This window comes from Sesamum indicum, linkage group LG12 (genome assembly GCF_026168435.1).
Source record: "Sesamum indicum cultivar Baizhima isolate 11 linkage group LG12, ASM2616843v1, whole genome shotgun sequence".
Classification (NCBI taxonomy): domain Eukaryota; kingdom Viridiplantae; phylum Streptophyta; class Magnoliopsida; order Lamiales; family Pedaliaceae; genus Sesamum; species Sesamum indicum.
The window spans coordinates 6,282,476-6,299,078 of NC_142668.1; the positions used below are offsets into that span (position 1 = coordinate 6,282,476).

Below are 16,603 nucleotides of genomic sequence, written 5' to 3' on the forward strand. Positions count from 1 at the left end.
AAATTATTTATATCAACAAAATTTGATAAACTTTAACGAGCAGATGTCGAATGATATATTTGTTAAATAAAAACAAACATAAAAAATATTATATCGCATTTTCTTAAATTCGATGAAGTTTACGTATAATTATAAACAAAATCTGAGAAGCAATGCAATTATCCTATAAATGTAATACAAATTTAATTATGCACGCAAGCTTAAAGCCTCGAAACTTCACACAGGAACGTACTGTTTTGCCCTTATCTTCCTCCACATCTCAAGGAAAAGCGTGAGTAAAGTATAAATTAGCGGGAAGTAAGTGCCATAAATACTTAGCTTTAATTACCTGTAAAGGCAAAGAATCACACGAACTTGACAAGCAAAAAGAAAGTACAAGAGCGACGACGAACATGAGCTACCCGTGGAGACTACAACAGGCGTGACAAAACCCACTAGCCCACAATAATCCTCTCCTCTGTTTTTCAGTCCGACGACGAAAGCCCATAACGGATTCTTTTCTGGTACGTGAGTTTTCCTGTTGTGGTTCTTGGTGGAAATCTTGTGTTTTGTTTGTTGGGATTTTCTGAGTTTCTGGGCTGTTGCCGATGATCAAGTTTGTGTTTCTGTTCTTGAATCATCGTGTTTGGAGTTGATAGCTAGAAAAGTTTATTGGGATAGTCAGTTTAGGAAAGTCTTGCCTTTCTTTCTTCTTGGTTAAAATTTTGCTATGTTTTCTTGAAGTTTACAGGATGTTTTGAAGATGTTTGAACGCTTGTAAGATGCTGATTTTGGAGTTTTGTATAAATTTATGTGTAGGCTGTAAGGTTCATGGGATGTTTAATAAGAGTTAGAAGATGAGATTGTTAGAGTAGATAATAAGATTATAGGATTTCATAAGCTCTTTAAGGACGTAAGAAACTTAAATTTGTGTTCTTGTGATTTTTACAAGCACCTTTAATCAGACTGCATAAATTAAATTTACAAAATTACAATTTCTAATGATTTATAGGTTGCATGATCTTATTTTATTTAAACACTAAGGCACTTAGTTATTGAATAAGATACAATATTTAGTAAGATTTTTTATAATTAAGTGTTGGCTGATCACTCTTTATCTTAAAATGATGATCAAGTATGATAGTTGTCTGCTTTTTGTGTTCTAAGAAATTATTCTCTTGCAGTCTAGTAGCTTGGAAAGTTTCTTCAGAGGATACATTGAGTAATAATTTTTTGCGATTGAACAATGTAAAATTAATTCAAGGACATCCTTGAGTTATATAACTTATTGAGAAGAATTGGCATGCACAATATAGTGATAGGACGTTGTTCTTGAGATTAACATTCTGGATTGTTGGTTTTCTGTATAAACACTTGCCAGGAAGATTGATCCTAGGCCGTGCAATATATAGTATTTCGTTGCCATGTAAGTTTTTTTATAAGTGTAAGAAATAGTGTGACAGAGTGAGAAAGCAAGGAGAAGTAATGGTTGTTTTTTGACCTCACACATTACATCAACACGAGATAAACTTGACTGTCTGAAGACTACAATTTAGCACTTAGCTAATTATGATCTATTATCAATTAAGATGTTACCTTTCCATCACAAAGTTTAGCATTAGAATAATTGGGTCGGAATACTTCTACCTATATGTTAGTTATCTTTTCTGTGACTACAATTCACTCTTTGATTTCTAAACCTCAGAAGTTTTGTGGAATCTGGTCACCTGACAACAGAAAAATGAGAATTTGTGGGAGAATCATAACAAGACTGCTAGTCTACAAAGTATAACGACATTATTGATGACATTTTGCCCAAATTCTGTCCTTAACAAAATTATATTTCTAGGATTGAAAGCAATCAAACTTGTACCTCAACTTACTGTCATTATCCTGACATAGATTATTAAGTAACTGAACACTTTTGCTAGAGTTTGTAGATACTGAAATCAATTTCAACTTTAGTGTGATCAAATTGATGCAAGACTCCAGGTATTGGAGTTCTGCATTACAGGAATTCAGTTTCAATATTGTAGAAACTTCAAATGTAATGGAGTTTAAGAATGACAAGCATGGACACCATGATTTGCTGACGAGCACAGAAGCACATTAGAGGTGACAAGCCATTCATATATGGTTTGGTTGTGCTAGAAGAACTGTTGTAATTTTTAGCTCATATAAAAAGATTACAGAGTTGCTTTGTTCTTATGATAGGTGTCTCACTTTTTTTAGATATGCTTACCTTATGGTGGAGATTGATGAATACGTTGGATTCTGGAAAGTTTAACAATGAAAAAGTTGTTTCTAGATGCATTAGTTCCCCTTGATCTTTAAAAATAGTAAAAGATTTCCAGTGTACGAAGTAACCTGCTTCTATAATAGCATTCTGCACAAGAAATTTCATCAAAGTATCCAGAAAATTCCCATTGAAAAATGAAATATTTCTAGGGTCATTGCTTTGTTTTTTCTGTTCTATGTCGCTTGTGCTGCTTTTCACTATAATTAAAGATAGGGTACACAACTGTGAGGAGATCTAAGAAATATAGGAACCATTCTGCTTGACCAGGAAAACGCTGTGATGCTGTCATCTGAAGGAATTTATACGCTGATCAAATCTTACCAAAGCCAAGCTGACCTGCTTCTTGAAAACTATGTTTCTGCCGAATCTTTTGTCATCGATACCTCTATCATCGTCGGAATTTTTGTTTGCAAAACGGTAATAACACATGCTCCCTTCAATGAATCATATTTCAACATTTAAATGTGAATAGAGCTTATTTCCGTAACCTCAAATCACATTTTCGATACTTTTTGGCGTTAGGTTCTTGACAATATATTGTTTTTTCAATGATTAATTGGAATTCAGGTGTATGATCTTAGCCGGCTGATGAGTGCTGGTTACTTCAAAAGCTATTTGAACCTTACAAAATCTCAGCAAATTGAGTGGAGCAACCGGTAGGTTGATACTTGTTTCATTCACTAGATATGTAAGCTCTGTTTCTAGTCTTAGTTTTAATATTTTTTATTTATCTTCCCATGCAGAGCCATTTCTACATTTCATGCTGTATATATTGCGACTGTGTCACTGTACCTTCTATTCTGGTCAGATCTTTACTCTGATGACCTGCACCATGGTCCTATCACTCTTCGAAGTTCAACATTGTCCGTATTTGCATTGGGAGTAAGTGATACTTCTCCTTTGTTTCATTTTCTTTGGTATTTCCCTTGTTCCCTTCCTTTTCTTTCTCCCCATTCTTCTTGCCTCCCCAAAAGGCAGAAAAGAGAAGGCGGACATAGTAATGAACCAAAATTTTAAGATTCTCGGGATCGTGCACATATACTCCTTTAGGGCTAGACAAAGTGAAATCATTCTACAAACTGGAAATTTCTTTTCTGGCAATGATAGAAGTTTCTGTTTATCATGTTTCAAGACCTATTTATGTGTTTTGAGCCATGATTTGAACTTTGATTATAAAGTTTGATATGCTTTATTTTGATGGTATAAGAAGGTCCTTGGTTTTAAAAAGTGCGTGCGGACTATATATGTTGAATCTTAATAAGTGCCGCTTTTATTCTGATTTTGGGTAATTGTCTGCAATGGCTCAACTGATGGAGTATGTTTGTCTTTCTCACTGATGCATGTTTAACATTATATCGGGATCTGCTAAAACTTCTAAGATATTTTAATTCCCATCTTCTGAATAATAGATGTGGAATACAAGATTATACCATTCTATCATATGTAATAATTGAACATTCTAATCACATTTCATTCAGTATGTGTAATATTTTCAGTAATAAGCATATACAAGTCATGACCTTTGACTTAGTAATTTTTGTGTTGACACTTTGTGTTTATTTTCAATTTCTCTCTTCATTATTTTTGTTAGAATAATAACGCTTTGTTTGTTTTATTTTTTTTCATTATTCAAAATACAATAAAAAGTTTTTTGAATATTTATTTATATTTCTACAATGTGTTTTAAATATTTTTTATTTACCTCACACTAATATAAAATACAAAAACACATAAAAACATTGAAAGACCCATATATCTCTGTTTGTTTCTCTCAAACAACCAAAAACAAATAACACCTTAACAAAAAAAACCCTTATATTTTGTGAAATACTTTTTATTGCGTATCTCATCTTGTGAGTAAATAGATTTTTTTAAATTCTTTTGTATAAACTAAGAAACTCCTTGTTTGAATTTTACTTTTTATTGAATACAATTTGCTACATTTTATTAATTATGTCATAAAAGCCTTTTAAATATAGTAAAATAGTACAACATAGAAACGTCTAACTCATTCCCATTTAATATGAATAAGTTGAATTATTAGATTGGTACATATTAGCAGAAGTTATTAGTTAGAAATAATAATATACAGGGTAAAATACACTTTGCTCCACTGAACTATTTTTAAAGTAGCATTGGGTATACTAACAAATATAATACTTATCCCCCTACAATTAAATACTTGGACAATATTACCCTAGATATATGTGTAGTTCAAATGATTTCTTTTTTTAACATTTTGCATTTTAAATTTAATTAAATATTTTTAACTCTAAACATATTTTATTAATAAATTAAAATGTAATTAGTAAGTTAAATATTTCAGATTTTATGACATTTTTTATACTCAAGGTTAAGTAATGAATAAGTATGATAAATACACAACTTTCATGTAAACCACTTTTGAAAAGTAAAATAATAAGTTAATATATATATATATATAGATATAATAGATACACAGCAAATATAATATCCCAACAACTCTTATATGCTTTTAAAAAGAAATTGACAATATGTATGTTTAACCAAAAGTTAAACACTTTTAGGGAAAAAAAATAAATAAATGTATTTTTTCATATTTTTCACGGAAAATATATTTCAAAAATGGATATTAACTCTTTTATATCTAAGCAATTTTATATAGTTAATAACCTCATTTTAACCAAATTATTAAATTCTTTTGCATGAAAGTCTTTTGTGTATTTAATATACTCTTTTATTGCTTAACTTTGAGTATGTAAAATTTAATAAAATTTGAATTATTTAACTTACTAATTTATTTTAATTATATATTTTTGTCAATTAAGAATATTTTAATTGAATATAAAATGAAAAATATTAAAAAAAACAAATTATTTGAACTTCAAATATATATATAATATAAGGATCATATTGTCCAAATATTTAGTTGTAGAGGGTTAAGTGTTATATTTGTTAATTTAGGGGGACAAAAGCTATTTTAAGGATAGTTTAGATGGGCAAAAAGTATTTAACCCTAAAATTTAAATTTTGATTTATTCAAGTATTTAATATTAATCATAAAAGAATTATGATAATACATATCTGGCATTATGTAATCTTCAAAACTTATATGACATGTTGACATGCATATAATTCTCTTCAAACTACCACAAAGCTTTGAAATTTAGTCTTTTTTTCGTAAGCAATAACAGAAATACAACTAATACACCTAAAAACATACATGAAAAATATTAATGAACTATTAAAGAAAAAATAACAAATATAAACAACAAAAGATTCTTGTAATAAATGTTAAATGTCAAGCAAACTTTTATGTCTGTAATACTTTTGTCTACGTAAGTATATGCAACAAGAATTGATAAAAACCAAAAGTATACATTGAATATTGAAAAAATAAAATAAACATTTTTGAGTAGATAATCTTTTATCATAATTATATTCTAATTACAAAATTTATTCATGCATAAAAGGAATGAGAGTATTCCTATAGAATATTTGTAAAAATTATATTAATATTAAAAACAAAGGCATATAGGACTCGTAGACTTTATTGTTACTTATATTTACAAATTCTAAAATATTTGATTTCTTAAATTTTATATTTGGCACTTCTCTTCATAAACATAATACTTTTTTTAAACATACTTGCAATACGCACAGCGTGAGTACCTTTACTAGTTAGTAATAAAAGAACCAAATAAGAAGGTACTGAATGATATAAACTATAACTGTTAACTATATATATGAGGACATGACATTGACATTCAACTTTCTTTTAAGCGTGAATAATTTTGTGCATGCAGAGGATTATGATTCTTTGTTCGTGGCCGTAAACTTATCAGTGGCTTGATTACTAGAAGTTGTTACCTTTAGTCACCAAAACTATTTTTCTTGTGACATTGATTTAGGGATTGATTGCAAACGTTTAAACCTGCTTACTTATAATCCAATTGAAACATATCTTAATAACTTTCATCTGTCTTTGATAGGTTTCTGTTGGTTATTTCCTTTCGGATTTCAGCATGATTATCTGGTTTTATCCTTCATTAGGCGGAATGGAGTATGTAAGCTCATGGACTTTGATCTTTATATATCATCAACTGCCTTATATTATTATTGTCTTTTTAGACTAGTCAATTTTTAATTGTTGTTAGTTTGGAGCTTTTATCTTTTTAATTATGACTTAAGTTGTGACAATTTTCACGATGGAGGGACCTTAAGCAATGTGAAGAGTGTTACTGTAAACTCAATTGTTTTCTTCCCAAAATGAGGTAATATATTCAGTACTACACATCACAACATAAATAATAACACAAACATGATCAAAGTAACATAGGAGATCACTTTCACCCCTTCAAAATGTGGTGGCACTTTTAAAATGAAATAAACAACCGAGAAATTGTTCCACTTGGTTTCTACAGCTTCGAGGACTGAAGATGGTGAATAAGTTGTTCTAACCAGTGGCCTGGTGTGTTGTGGAGTTCTATTCTATGAAGAGATCCGTAATTTAACTTTCAATCACTTAATTATATGGTTAAAATGATAATTAGGAATAGTCTTTTATTAGGTATTGTGAACATAAGTAAAAGATGTGCAAAATCCAGAATATGAGTGTTAATTTAGTAAAACCGAATTTAAATTTCTGTGAATCAAAATTTGGTGCGCCAAAATGCAATACCAAATATTAACCAAATCAATTGGTTTGATTTTGGTAATTACTGATTTTTTTGCGATATTTCAGTTTGGTGTTCGATAAATCGAACTTTTTGTTAAAAATATAAAAAGGTAGTTAAAAATTAAATATTACAAATAATAATTTACACCTCTTGTTTACTTTTTACATTTTAATAAGTAAAATAACAAAAATAGTATAAATAATAACTAATATATAAAATATATATATATATAAGTTAAATATAAAACTATATAAAGTAATGTTCCGTTATTTATATGGTTCAGTGAACTGACATTAGAAAAATAAAAACCGAGCCGAATATAAAATTAAATTAAAAACTGAATACTAAACCGAATTTTTCAATTTGGTTTCCATATATATTGAATTCTCAAGTTTAGTTTAATTCAGTCGTTTACCTCCTGATGTAAAATCAAATTCAAGGACATGTTCTAGAGATCAAATTCATCCTACATCATGGTCATGTAGGTATATGCTACTAGGATAGTGAAAATTATACAGATTACAGTAGATCCTGTCCAGCCATCAACAATATGGTTAGGTCACCTGTAAATTATGGTAAGTGTAATGTTGGGTTAGGCACCAGATTCAACATCTTTTGTTACCATTTCGCCTGCTTTACTGAAGTGATAGAATAAGTATCTATGATGTTGCATAATCTCACTAGCTTACTGGATTCTTTTTATATTAACTAAAGGCCACCATAATACTATACATGTTTTAGTAATGAAAAGAAATTGTGGCTTTCCTAGTCAAGAGTTAATACAACATTTTTAATATTGATATCATTCAGGTAATTCATCATATTCTTTCGTTGGTTGGTGTGATGTATACTATGCTGACCGGTGAAGGACAGCTGTATACGTACATGGTTTTAGTATCTGAGGCAACTACTCCTTGGATCAATCTGAGATGGTAAATTTGGAGTACATTTCTAATTATTGTTTATTGTTTGACATCTGCACCTTTTGATGCTAATTAGAGTTTATGGAAAAGGTATCTTGACGCAGCTGGAATGAAGAGGTCCAGCGCATATATTGTAAATGGAGTAGTAATATTCATAGCATGGCTGGTAAGTGGATAGGGATGCAAGTTTGTCATGTTATGGTAGGTTGTAAATTCTACACCTTCTGGCGTTTTTCTTTCTGTATATTCTTTTCTTTTATCGGCGGATTTCTTACACGAACCTTGTTTCTTTAGCTTTTGACGATTATTTTACTCGCCATCTTTGCAGGTTGCAAGAATTCTATGGTTCGTGTATTTGTTCTATCATGTGTACCTGCATTTCGATCAGGTAATTCGAAGAACTTTTGATTTACAAGGCTATTTCAGTAGGATGTAGATGAATCAAACCATATGGTACCATGAAATGGTTTCTTATGCTGGTAATACTAAACCGCTGATTCTGCATGCTATTACTTTAGCGGTATGTTATAAGTGGCAAAGGTTATAAAGTTCAACCCCTGGCACCATCAACACCACCCTTCCACCATTAATCAGACCAGGAAACAGTAACTACAAGAAAGAATCTATGATTGGCATGTGATTAGAATGCCATGCTGCAAACAAGGGAAAGAAAAGAGTTTATGTATCTTCCGAGCATGTTCAGTTTTGCAGCCTGAAAAATATATACACCAGGTGTGAAAATACGGAACCGTAAGGATTTAGTCAGGTTACTAGTGGGACCGACATTGTATTCATGTGATATTACCACACTTTTTAATATTTTCACAGGCAATGCATATAAACATCTCCCAGTAACCTTGTTCTAAAGCTCTAGTATTCGATTTTGGCCAGTCATTGTGGTGTTCTGAATCTCTGGTTTGAAATAACTGTAATTTGCTCATTGAAAGGTATATAGGTGTTGTCAAGATGGACGGACGACTTAGTTCAACTGATCTCCATTTCTGGCAATTAATTCTTATACTGCCAATCATGTTATCACGAATGGCATTTCAAATTTTCGCATTTCACTGTACTAGTTTATTGAAATGAAGTCTGCTCGAGCATTATACTTGAGCACAACGTTTACATACACTTGTTATTTTTGTTACATAGAGTTAATGTGCAGTCGTCTATCGACGCCTATACTGTATATCTTAAAGAGAGAAACTTAATAAATTATGGACGTAGAAGCAACTCGTCTTTGAACCATATACGATCAGAGTACTTATATTCTACAATTTACTTGTTTCTGGACATGTTACGCTCCCGTTTTGCAGTTTCCTAATAGAGTTGTGACGTTTCATGGCACAACAGGTCAAGCAAATGCACACAACTGGAATTATCTTGGTGCTTCTTCTTCCCGCGCTGCTTTCTGTCATGAATTTGCTCTGGTTTCGGAAAATATTCAAGGGATTGCAGAAGACGTTGGCCAAACGGGAGTAAGCGTCTATTCAAGGTAGCTGTTGATATGCATCTATCAGCTAGACTTAACTGTGAATATCTGTAGAAAATAAAGAGTGTTGAACCTCACATATGAAAAGAAACATATACTCTGCAGATTCAGTTGCAGAACATACACTTGCTGCACAAAATTGTAATTTTTTCCACAAAAATCGAATGAAAACCAAAATAAAAAAAAAAAAAAGCAGAACTTATTTCCCCATATGTTCATGATTAGGATTTTTTTTTTTTTGGAGATATCTCGATAATTAAATTCTTTTTTAAAAGTCAAAATATATTTTTCATTAAAAAAAATTATCTTTGGAAAGAATAATGTGCAATTATTAATTCTCAATTTTTACAAATAAAATAATTTTGTAAATGAGTTTAAATGTAGTGAAAGAATATACATACATATATGTATATATATAAGTTGGAGTGTATAGGGGGGAAAATTCAATATGTACATCTACCTTCCCTAACGGTCATTAAAAATCGTAACACTTTTGGTAAAATTACTCTTTTATCCTTCATGATAAATTACAGAAATCTCCCTTGAGGTTTATTCACATTACACGCACATCCTCTATGGTTTGTCGTATTATAATTGGCTCCATCAAAAAAACTTTATTTATAACTAGACTCCAGTAGTTTAATATTTATTAAGGTAAAAAATAATAAAAATATATTAAAGTATTTCGAGGACTTTCAACCATAATCGAAACTAAATTTCTCAATTCAATTTTAATTCCATAATATTATAGTTAGATTTAATTATCAATTTCTTTTCCCTATTTAAATTTTCACTTGTCTATATTACGTTTTTGTTGTTAAATATAAGAAAATTCAAATAATTTCTAAAAGTTGATTCGATATTAAAAATAAACTAACTAATTGTTTCATATGATTATCGTAGTCGCGTATTTAGTTCAATTTCCCAAAAACAAGATAAAAGTACATCAAGTTAAAATATTTATACAAATTATATGTTCAATTGGAATTTTAAGTTCAAAATAATTTTGATTGGAATAATTTAGAATATCTTTATTAATTTTATGAGATATGATTTAATTTTAAATGTTTTTTTCACAAATTAGAAACATTGAGTTTTAGGATAAGTATAAATCAAATAAAGTTAAAATGAGTATAAACATAATCAAATTTTTAGAGAAATTTTAATAAATTTAGAATAACAATTAATTTAAAATTTAGCATTTCACCAAAATAGTGATTTGTAAAATGTTAAGATTATTCATAGAATGTAATAAATATCAGCAAAGGTGTATATAATCTGAATTTAGCTCAAACTTTAAGGGGGGTTTATGTAATTATTTAACAATTGAATTAGTCAACTCAAGCGTAAAATTAAATTTTTATTCAATTTTTATACTGATATCAATAAAATCATCGGATCTATTCATAAGATAATGACAAATGATAGGGGTACTAGCTCACTTAAGAGGATGACATTGTAATTATGTATTGTATATTACAAATACATCATCATTATTTGAAATACCATAAATACCCCCTTTGAAATTAATAAACGTCAAACAAATACCCCCTACAATGAGCTGTTATAATGGGGTATTTATTAGACGACCATTAATTTTACTGAATTATTTGTAATTTTTTAAAAAATAAAATAATAATTGTAAAAAATATCAGAAAAGACAGTTGTAATTTAACTTTTCTTGAAAACAATGAAACATGACAAAGAATTATTGTTCATACCACTTGACAAACACTTTCAACAACACAAAAGAAAAGGATTTGTGTGCTCCAAATTGTTCACATCTTTAATATATTGCTTGATGTGTACATTGCAATAAAAGTTGCACCCACCATAAGCACAAACCAAGCCCTTTATCTCACCATTTTTATTGGTATTTATTAAAAAAAAAAAAAACACACACCAAAAGGTTTTTGTTTTTATTTTAAAAAAAAATTAACTTTATATCTCTTCGAAAAACAAAAAGAAAAACAACTCGTAAAAAAATCTTGCAGGTGCGGGTCGTTTTCGGGTACTTTTTCTTAAAAATGATTTATAACAATTATAGTATATATTTAGATATACGTTGATTCGTCAATGATATCTTAGCTTAGTGGTTAAGGTTAAGGTCGAGATCTCATTAACAAGTTCAGAATGGTCATACGTTTGAGTCCCACGGTCCCGCCAACATGTTGGCATATGTCTCATTTTATGTGAACGTTTATATGATGTATTGGTTGAATCGGCCTCTTACTCAATATATACTGGTTCTTGAAATTTGATATCTAGCTTGACTCTTTTCTCTTGAAACCCTTCAAATTTTACGACGTTATTCCATCATTATCTAAACGAAAATTTACATTTTGTAAATTTATAATTAAAGTTATTTATCAAAATCTCGATTATTTTTTTAAAAAGATTTAAGTACTTATTAATTTATGATAAGTGAAATAATATGATTAAAATAAAAATAAATAAATAAGAGATACTATACATAAAATAAAAGTGAGATGAGAGAGAAAGGAGAACAAAAATAATAGAAAAAAAGAAAAAAAATAATTTGTTATTAATTTTTCTAAATAGAATTAATTATATTAATATTTTAAAAAAAGATTCCATGAACGTTTTTTGAACTCCTAATGAATTATGTATATGAATATATATATATATATAATCGTTTTTTGTATGCTATAAAAAAATATAAGTATAAAATATACCTAATTTCAAATTATGATTTGATATCTACAGTAACTTTTATTACCTCCAAAATAATGCTAAACATATTTTTCCTCGTATTTTTAATAGCTTTTTACCAACTATTTAAGTATTTATCATCAAATTTTCAATATACGCCAATGAGGCCTAATTCAGTTGGCGAAACTAAGGTTCCATGACGTTAGACGTTACGGTTCGATCCCTACCATATGCATAAGATGTTGTTTCTACTGTATAATAGGTATTGTCTACTGTAATAATAAAAAATAATTGTAATTAATTGAATTCAATTAAAAATAATTTTATCCCTCATATTTAAAAAATAAAAAATAAAAATTCCAATACACTCTCAAAAGAAACCAAAAAATTCTCAAAAATAACTCCCAAACAAAGTGGATAATTTTTCCAATCCTCCAAAAGATGGAGTCATGATGTAGAACTACATGCCACAATTTATGCACAATCATTGGTTTTCTTACTGTAAAATTATTAACATATTTCATAATTAAGTTTGAGATTACAGGTTCAAATTTCATAATTTAGGTAGGTATTTGTCTAACTTTATTTGAATTTATTGTGATTTTATTTCAGTTCGATATATTGATCAAGTCGATGTATTGATCAATTTGTTGAAATATTAATTAATCCTATAATACTTATTGTTTTCATAAAAAAAATAATTAAAAATTCGTGGGGTAAATCGTTGTTTGCGAGTGTAGATGTCTATGGGGTCTATTTGTGAAATAAAAATATATTTAAAATTATTATATAGTTATAAAGTTTGATAAATTCAGTTGTGTAATATTGATAATTATTTTGTAAAACTATATTGTGGTTATTAAATCGTCATTATAAATGTATCACTAATTTATTATGACAATTTTATATGCACAATTCTTGTCACTAATAATTATATAGTGACAAAATTAAAATTGTTATCACTCGATATATATTTTTTGTTATAATTTTAAAATTATTTTTTTATATTTTTTCATTAATATTATATCTTTCTTACAGCGTGCTCAATATATATGTAAATCCGAATGCATTTTAATATTATTTAAAAAAATATGAAATCTTAAAATATTTAAAAGAAAGAGAAAAAGCTAGCAAGGTTTCAAATAAAAATATTTAGGGAAAACTGTACTCCCGTCTCTTGAGATTTAGTGTATTTACAGGTATGCCCTCTATGGTTAGATAAATTATATCTAACATCTCTGAGGTTTCTTTCCATATAATGAATAAGTACCTCCATTAGCAAATTTTGAATTTGTTGATTTTACAAAAAAAGTGAATGAAAATTGATATTTGATCAGGGTCAAAATATAGGATCTCTTTAGAGTAGGTCTTAAGCTCGCAGTACTCCTCCTAAATATCGAAATGGTATCTGAGAAGAAACATGAATGTTAGGCTAGTCGGGTGCATCCCCAACTAGAACCCTCCGATACTCAAGTCAGTTCGAGTTCGAAATGGAAAATAGGCGATAGTCAAGCAATAAATGAAGTAGAAATCAACAAATGTGTCATACTATAAATATGTCTAGGAGGGTATTTATAAGCTCAGATGTACTTACCAAGTGGACCACATGGCGTCATCATAAGGCATCTGCTGTCAAAGATCAAACGGCGTGATGACAAACACATTAGTCGGGTCTGGATGTTGGTTTTTCGGAGCAGATCAGGTTTCGCGATCCGATCTGACTATGTATGCGCGAATCTTATGGTATTTTTGATACTTTTAATCTAAAGAAGAGAACTTTTGTCCCATCGATATTTCTCTAGATTGACTGATTACTAACTTAGTGCAGGTCAAACAATTTTTTTCGAACTCAACTACTTTTATAACGATGAAGATATATCTCCTCATACGCATTCATGCGTATAGACGTATGATTGTAATGTGGTTAGAAAAAAATTATTTGATTTACAATAAGTCAGTAATAAGTGAATCAGGGTAATATAGGTGCTTTTCTGATTTTTTTTATTAATGTCAGTAAATTCGGTGAGCTTTTAGTAATGGAGAGATTTATTTGTTAGATGGAAGTAAACCTTAAAGATACTCGATATAATTTTCTAAACAGTATAAAATTTATGTATAATTACACCAAATCTCAAAACGAAAAATGTAATTATCTCAAATATTTAAGTTCGAATTTAGTTATCAAAAGAATTCACACTTCAATCGCATTGGCTGTCGAAGATCGGAAGCTGGCTAAATTTGACTCGACTCAACTCAACTCGTAGTCCTAGGAAAGTATGTATTGATTGCCTATTAAATTGCACTTCATCCAAAGCGCACATGCTAAACACGAATTACCATGAAGATTGACATGTGAAACACCAAATAACAACTAAGCGTGCTTCTGCGTGAAATTCCATGCCTATGTCTAATTCTAAGGTCTAAATTCAAAATTTTTAAAAATAATAATTTCAATAATTGTGCAATAATATATAGAGATAATTATTCTTTCTTCCCTTAAAATTTGGTATAATTATATATAAATTTTATGTGATTTTAAAAGTTATATTTAGCACCCTCGAAATTTGTTTCCATCTAGTAAATAAGTCTCCTCTTTGGTCAAAATTAACTAAATTATTGATATTAACAAAACAACTGAATTTAAATTAATATTTACTCTCGATTAATTTATTACTAATTTATTCCATGTCAAATAATTTTTTTAAACTATCATTATAACGGTGAAGATATACTACATCTTCACATGCATTAATGCGTGAAAATATATGAGGATAATTTTATCATGAAAAAATTTATTTGACTTGCAATAAGTTAGTTGAGGTTAAATATATATATTTTTTTAATTTTTTTAATATCAGCAAATTTAGTGCATTTTGACTAACAGAGGGATATTTGTGCAAACCTCAAGGTGCTAGATGTAATTTATCAAATCACAGCAGATTTATGTGTAATTACACTAAACCTTAGAAGAGGAGAATGTAATTATCCCTAATATATAACCAGAAAAAATAATAAACAAATATGTTTAGCCCAATCTCTTAAAAACAATTAAGTTTACTTACTTTTTACATACGATTTTAACTTAAGTTGTTATATTTTTTACAGTAAATTATATTTTGCAATTCAAATTATGCCCATTTTTATATATTTGCATTTAAACTTTTTTTTTTTTTGCGACAACTTGTCATCTCAACTTTGTGAAATTTGCACTTTACCATATATGATCCTTTCTTTGCTTATTTTTTTATGAAAAAACATCATATACTATGCATATGTGAAAAATATCACATCAAATAACTAATAAATATTACATGTGCACTGCATATGATATTTTTTGACAAACAATTTGGTAGAAAAATAGTTATAAGTAGCAAAGTGCAAAATTTCATAATATTAAAATAGTAAGTTGACACAAAAAAGAGTTTAGATATCAATGTGTAAATGATCACAGTTCGAATGCCAAAATATAATATACTCTATTTTTTATTTAATTAATTAGTCAAACATCGTATGATCTGAAATAGCCAAAAGTGTAAATAGGTTGCGAAAATACCCGTCGTGGCACGTCGTTTTTACATACATATAATAAATAATCTAATATTCAGACTTTAAAGTATATTGTAAATAACAATAACAAGTTACATTTCAAGGGGAAAAAGAAAAAAGACAAAACAAAAGAAAATCAACTTAAAGGTATCATCCACAGAACAAAAGAATTCGTGCAGTTTTATTAAAATGATCATGAAATCAATTTTGCAAAAAAACTTAATAATTATTATAACCAATTTTTAAAATAATCTAACAATGTACAATTATCATATTTAAAAGTTGATGTCACCGTATTATTAATCGCTGTTTATTAATATAAATAACATATTTTTATATTAATACATATATATATATACAATTTTCGTTTAACGTAACACCGACTCTCTGTAAAGTCTTCGGTGCGGAAATAAAATAAAATAAAAATCTTGAATATGGATACATCAAACTTTTAAATGTATTGTTGTCCCACATGATGATGACGTGATTAATATTAATTAATAAACTTATTAATTAGGGTTTTGGAATAATTAAAAAATGATGGTGACGTGCACGTCTTTGCTTTTATTTTGTTCTAAGCTGGCAGTTTGCTTTTGGTCCCTTCAATTCTTTGACTCTTCCTCTATTTGTTCTTTTTTTATTTATTTATTTTTTGTCACACTCATTAGTGGGATGTTGACACTTGCCGACTGTTTCATCACACACACGAACGAACATTTTTTTTCGATAAAGGTAATTTTCATTAAATAAAAAGAAGTACAATAGTACAATACAACTTATTTAATTTAAGCAGTTTTCTCGACAGGTCAAGGAATTCACCATAAACACACGTGTTACATTTTCGGAAAATTATTAGCCACTTCAATTATGAGTTATGTGCATAGTTGTTAGAAATAAATTAAAATAGATATTTAAGTAATAATATTATTAATTTTTGTAGTTTTAAAAAATGCCTAAAAATATATATTTTAAGATTAAATTGATATAAATATTTTGATTTATAAAAAATTGACAAATAAAAATAATAGATATT

At 28.6% G+C, this 16,603-nt stretch overlaps 1 protein-coding gene across 2 annotated transcripts; it reads left to right on the forward strand.

Moving 5' to 3' along the window:
- Positions 1–242: 242 nt before the first annotated feature.
- LOC105178671 (uncharacterized) lies at positions 243–9,563 on the forward strand. 2 transcript variants are annotated; one of them, XM_011102200.3, is made up of 9 exons: positions 243–503; positions 2,546–2,695; positions 2,846–2,934; positions 3,022–3,160; positions 6,250–6,324; positions 7,747–7,868; positions 7,950–8,025; positions 8,188–8,247; positions 9,213–9,563. In XM_011102200.3, the coding sequence occupies exons 2-9, from the start codon at positions 2,558–2,560 to the stop codon at positions 9,339–9,341; spliced, it is 828 nt and encodes a 275-aa protein (XP_011100502.1). In that variant the 5' UTR covers positions 243–503; positions 2,546–2,557; the 3' UTR covers positions 9,342–9,563. The 2 variants fall into 2 exon arrangements, with proteins under 2 accessions (XP_011100502.1, XP_088732900.1); XM_088876774.1 differs by lacking the exon at positions 243–503 and adding an exon at positions 526–595.
- Positions 9,564–16,603: the final 7,040 nt, after the last annotated feature.

What these genes read in the sequence shown, in the direction of transcription:
- LOC105178671 (XM_011102200.3), top strand. Translation starts at nt 2,558, where the DNA reads ATGCTGTCATCTGAAGGAATTTATACGCTGATCAAATCTTACCAAAGC. An exon ending in TGTCCGTATTTGCATTGGGA is followed by an intron (nt 3,161 to 6,249) that starts GTAAGTGATACT and finishes TGTCTTTGATAG; the next exon opens with GTTTCTGTTGGTTATTTCCT. An exon ending in TGTACCTGCATTTCGATCAG is followed by an intron (nt 8,248 to 9,212) that starts GTAATTCGAAGA and finishes ATGGCACAACAG; the next exon opens with GTCAAGCAAATGCACACAAC.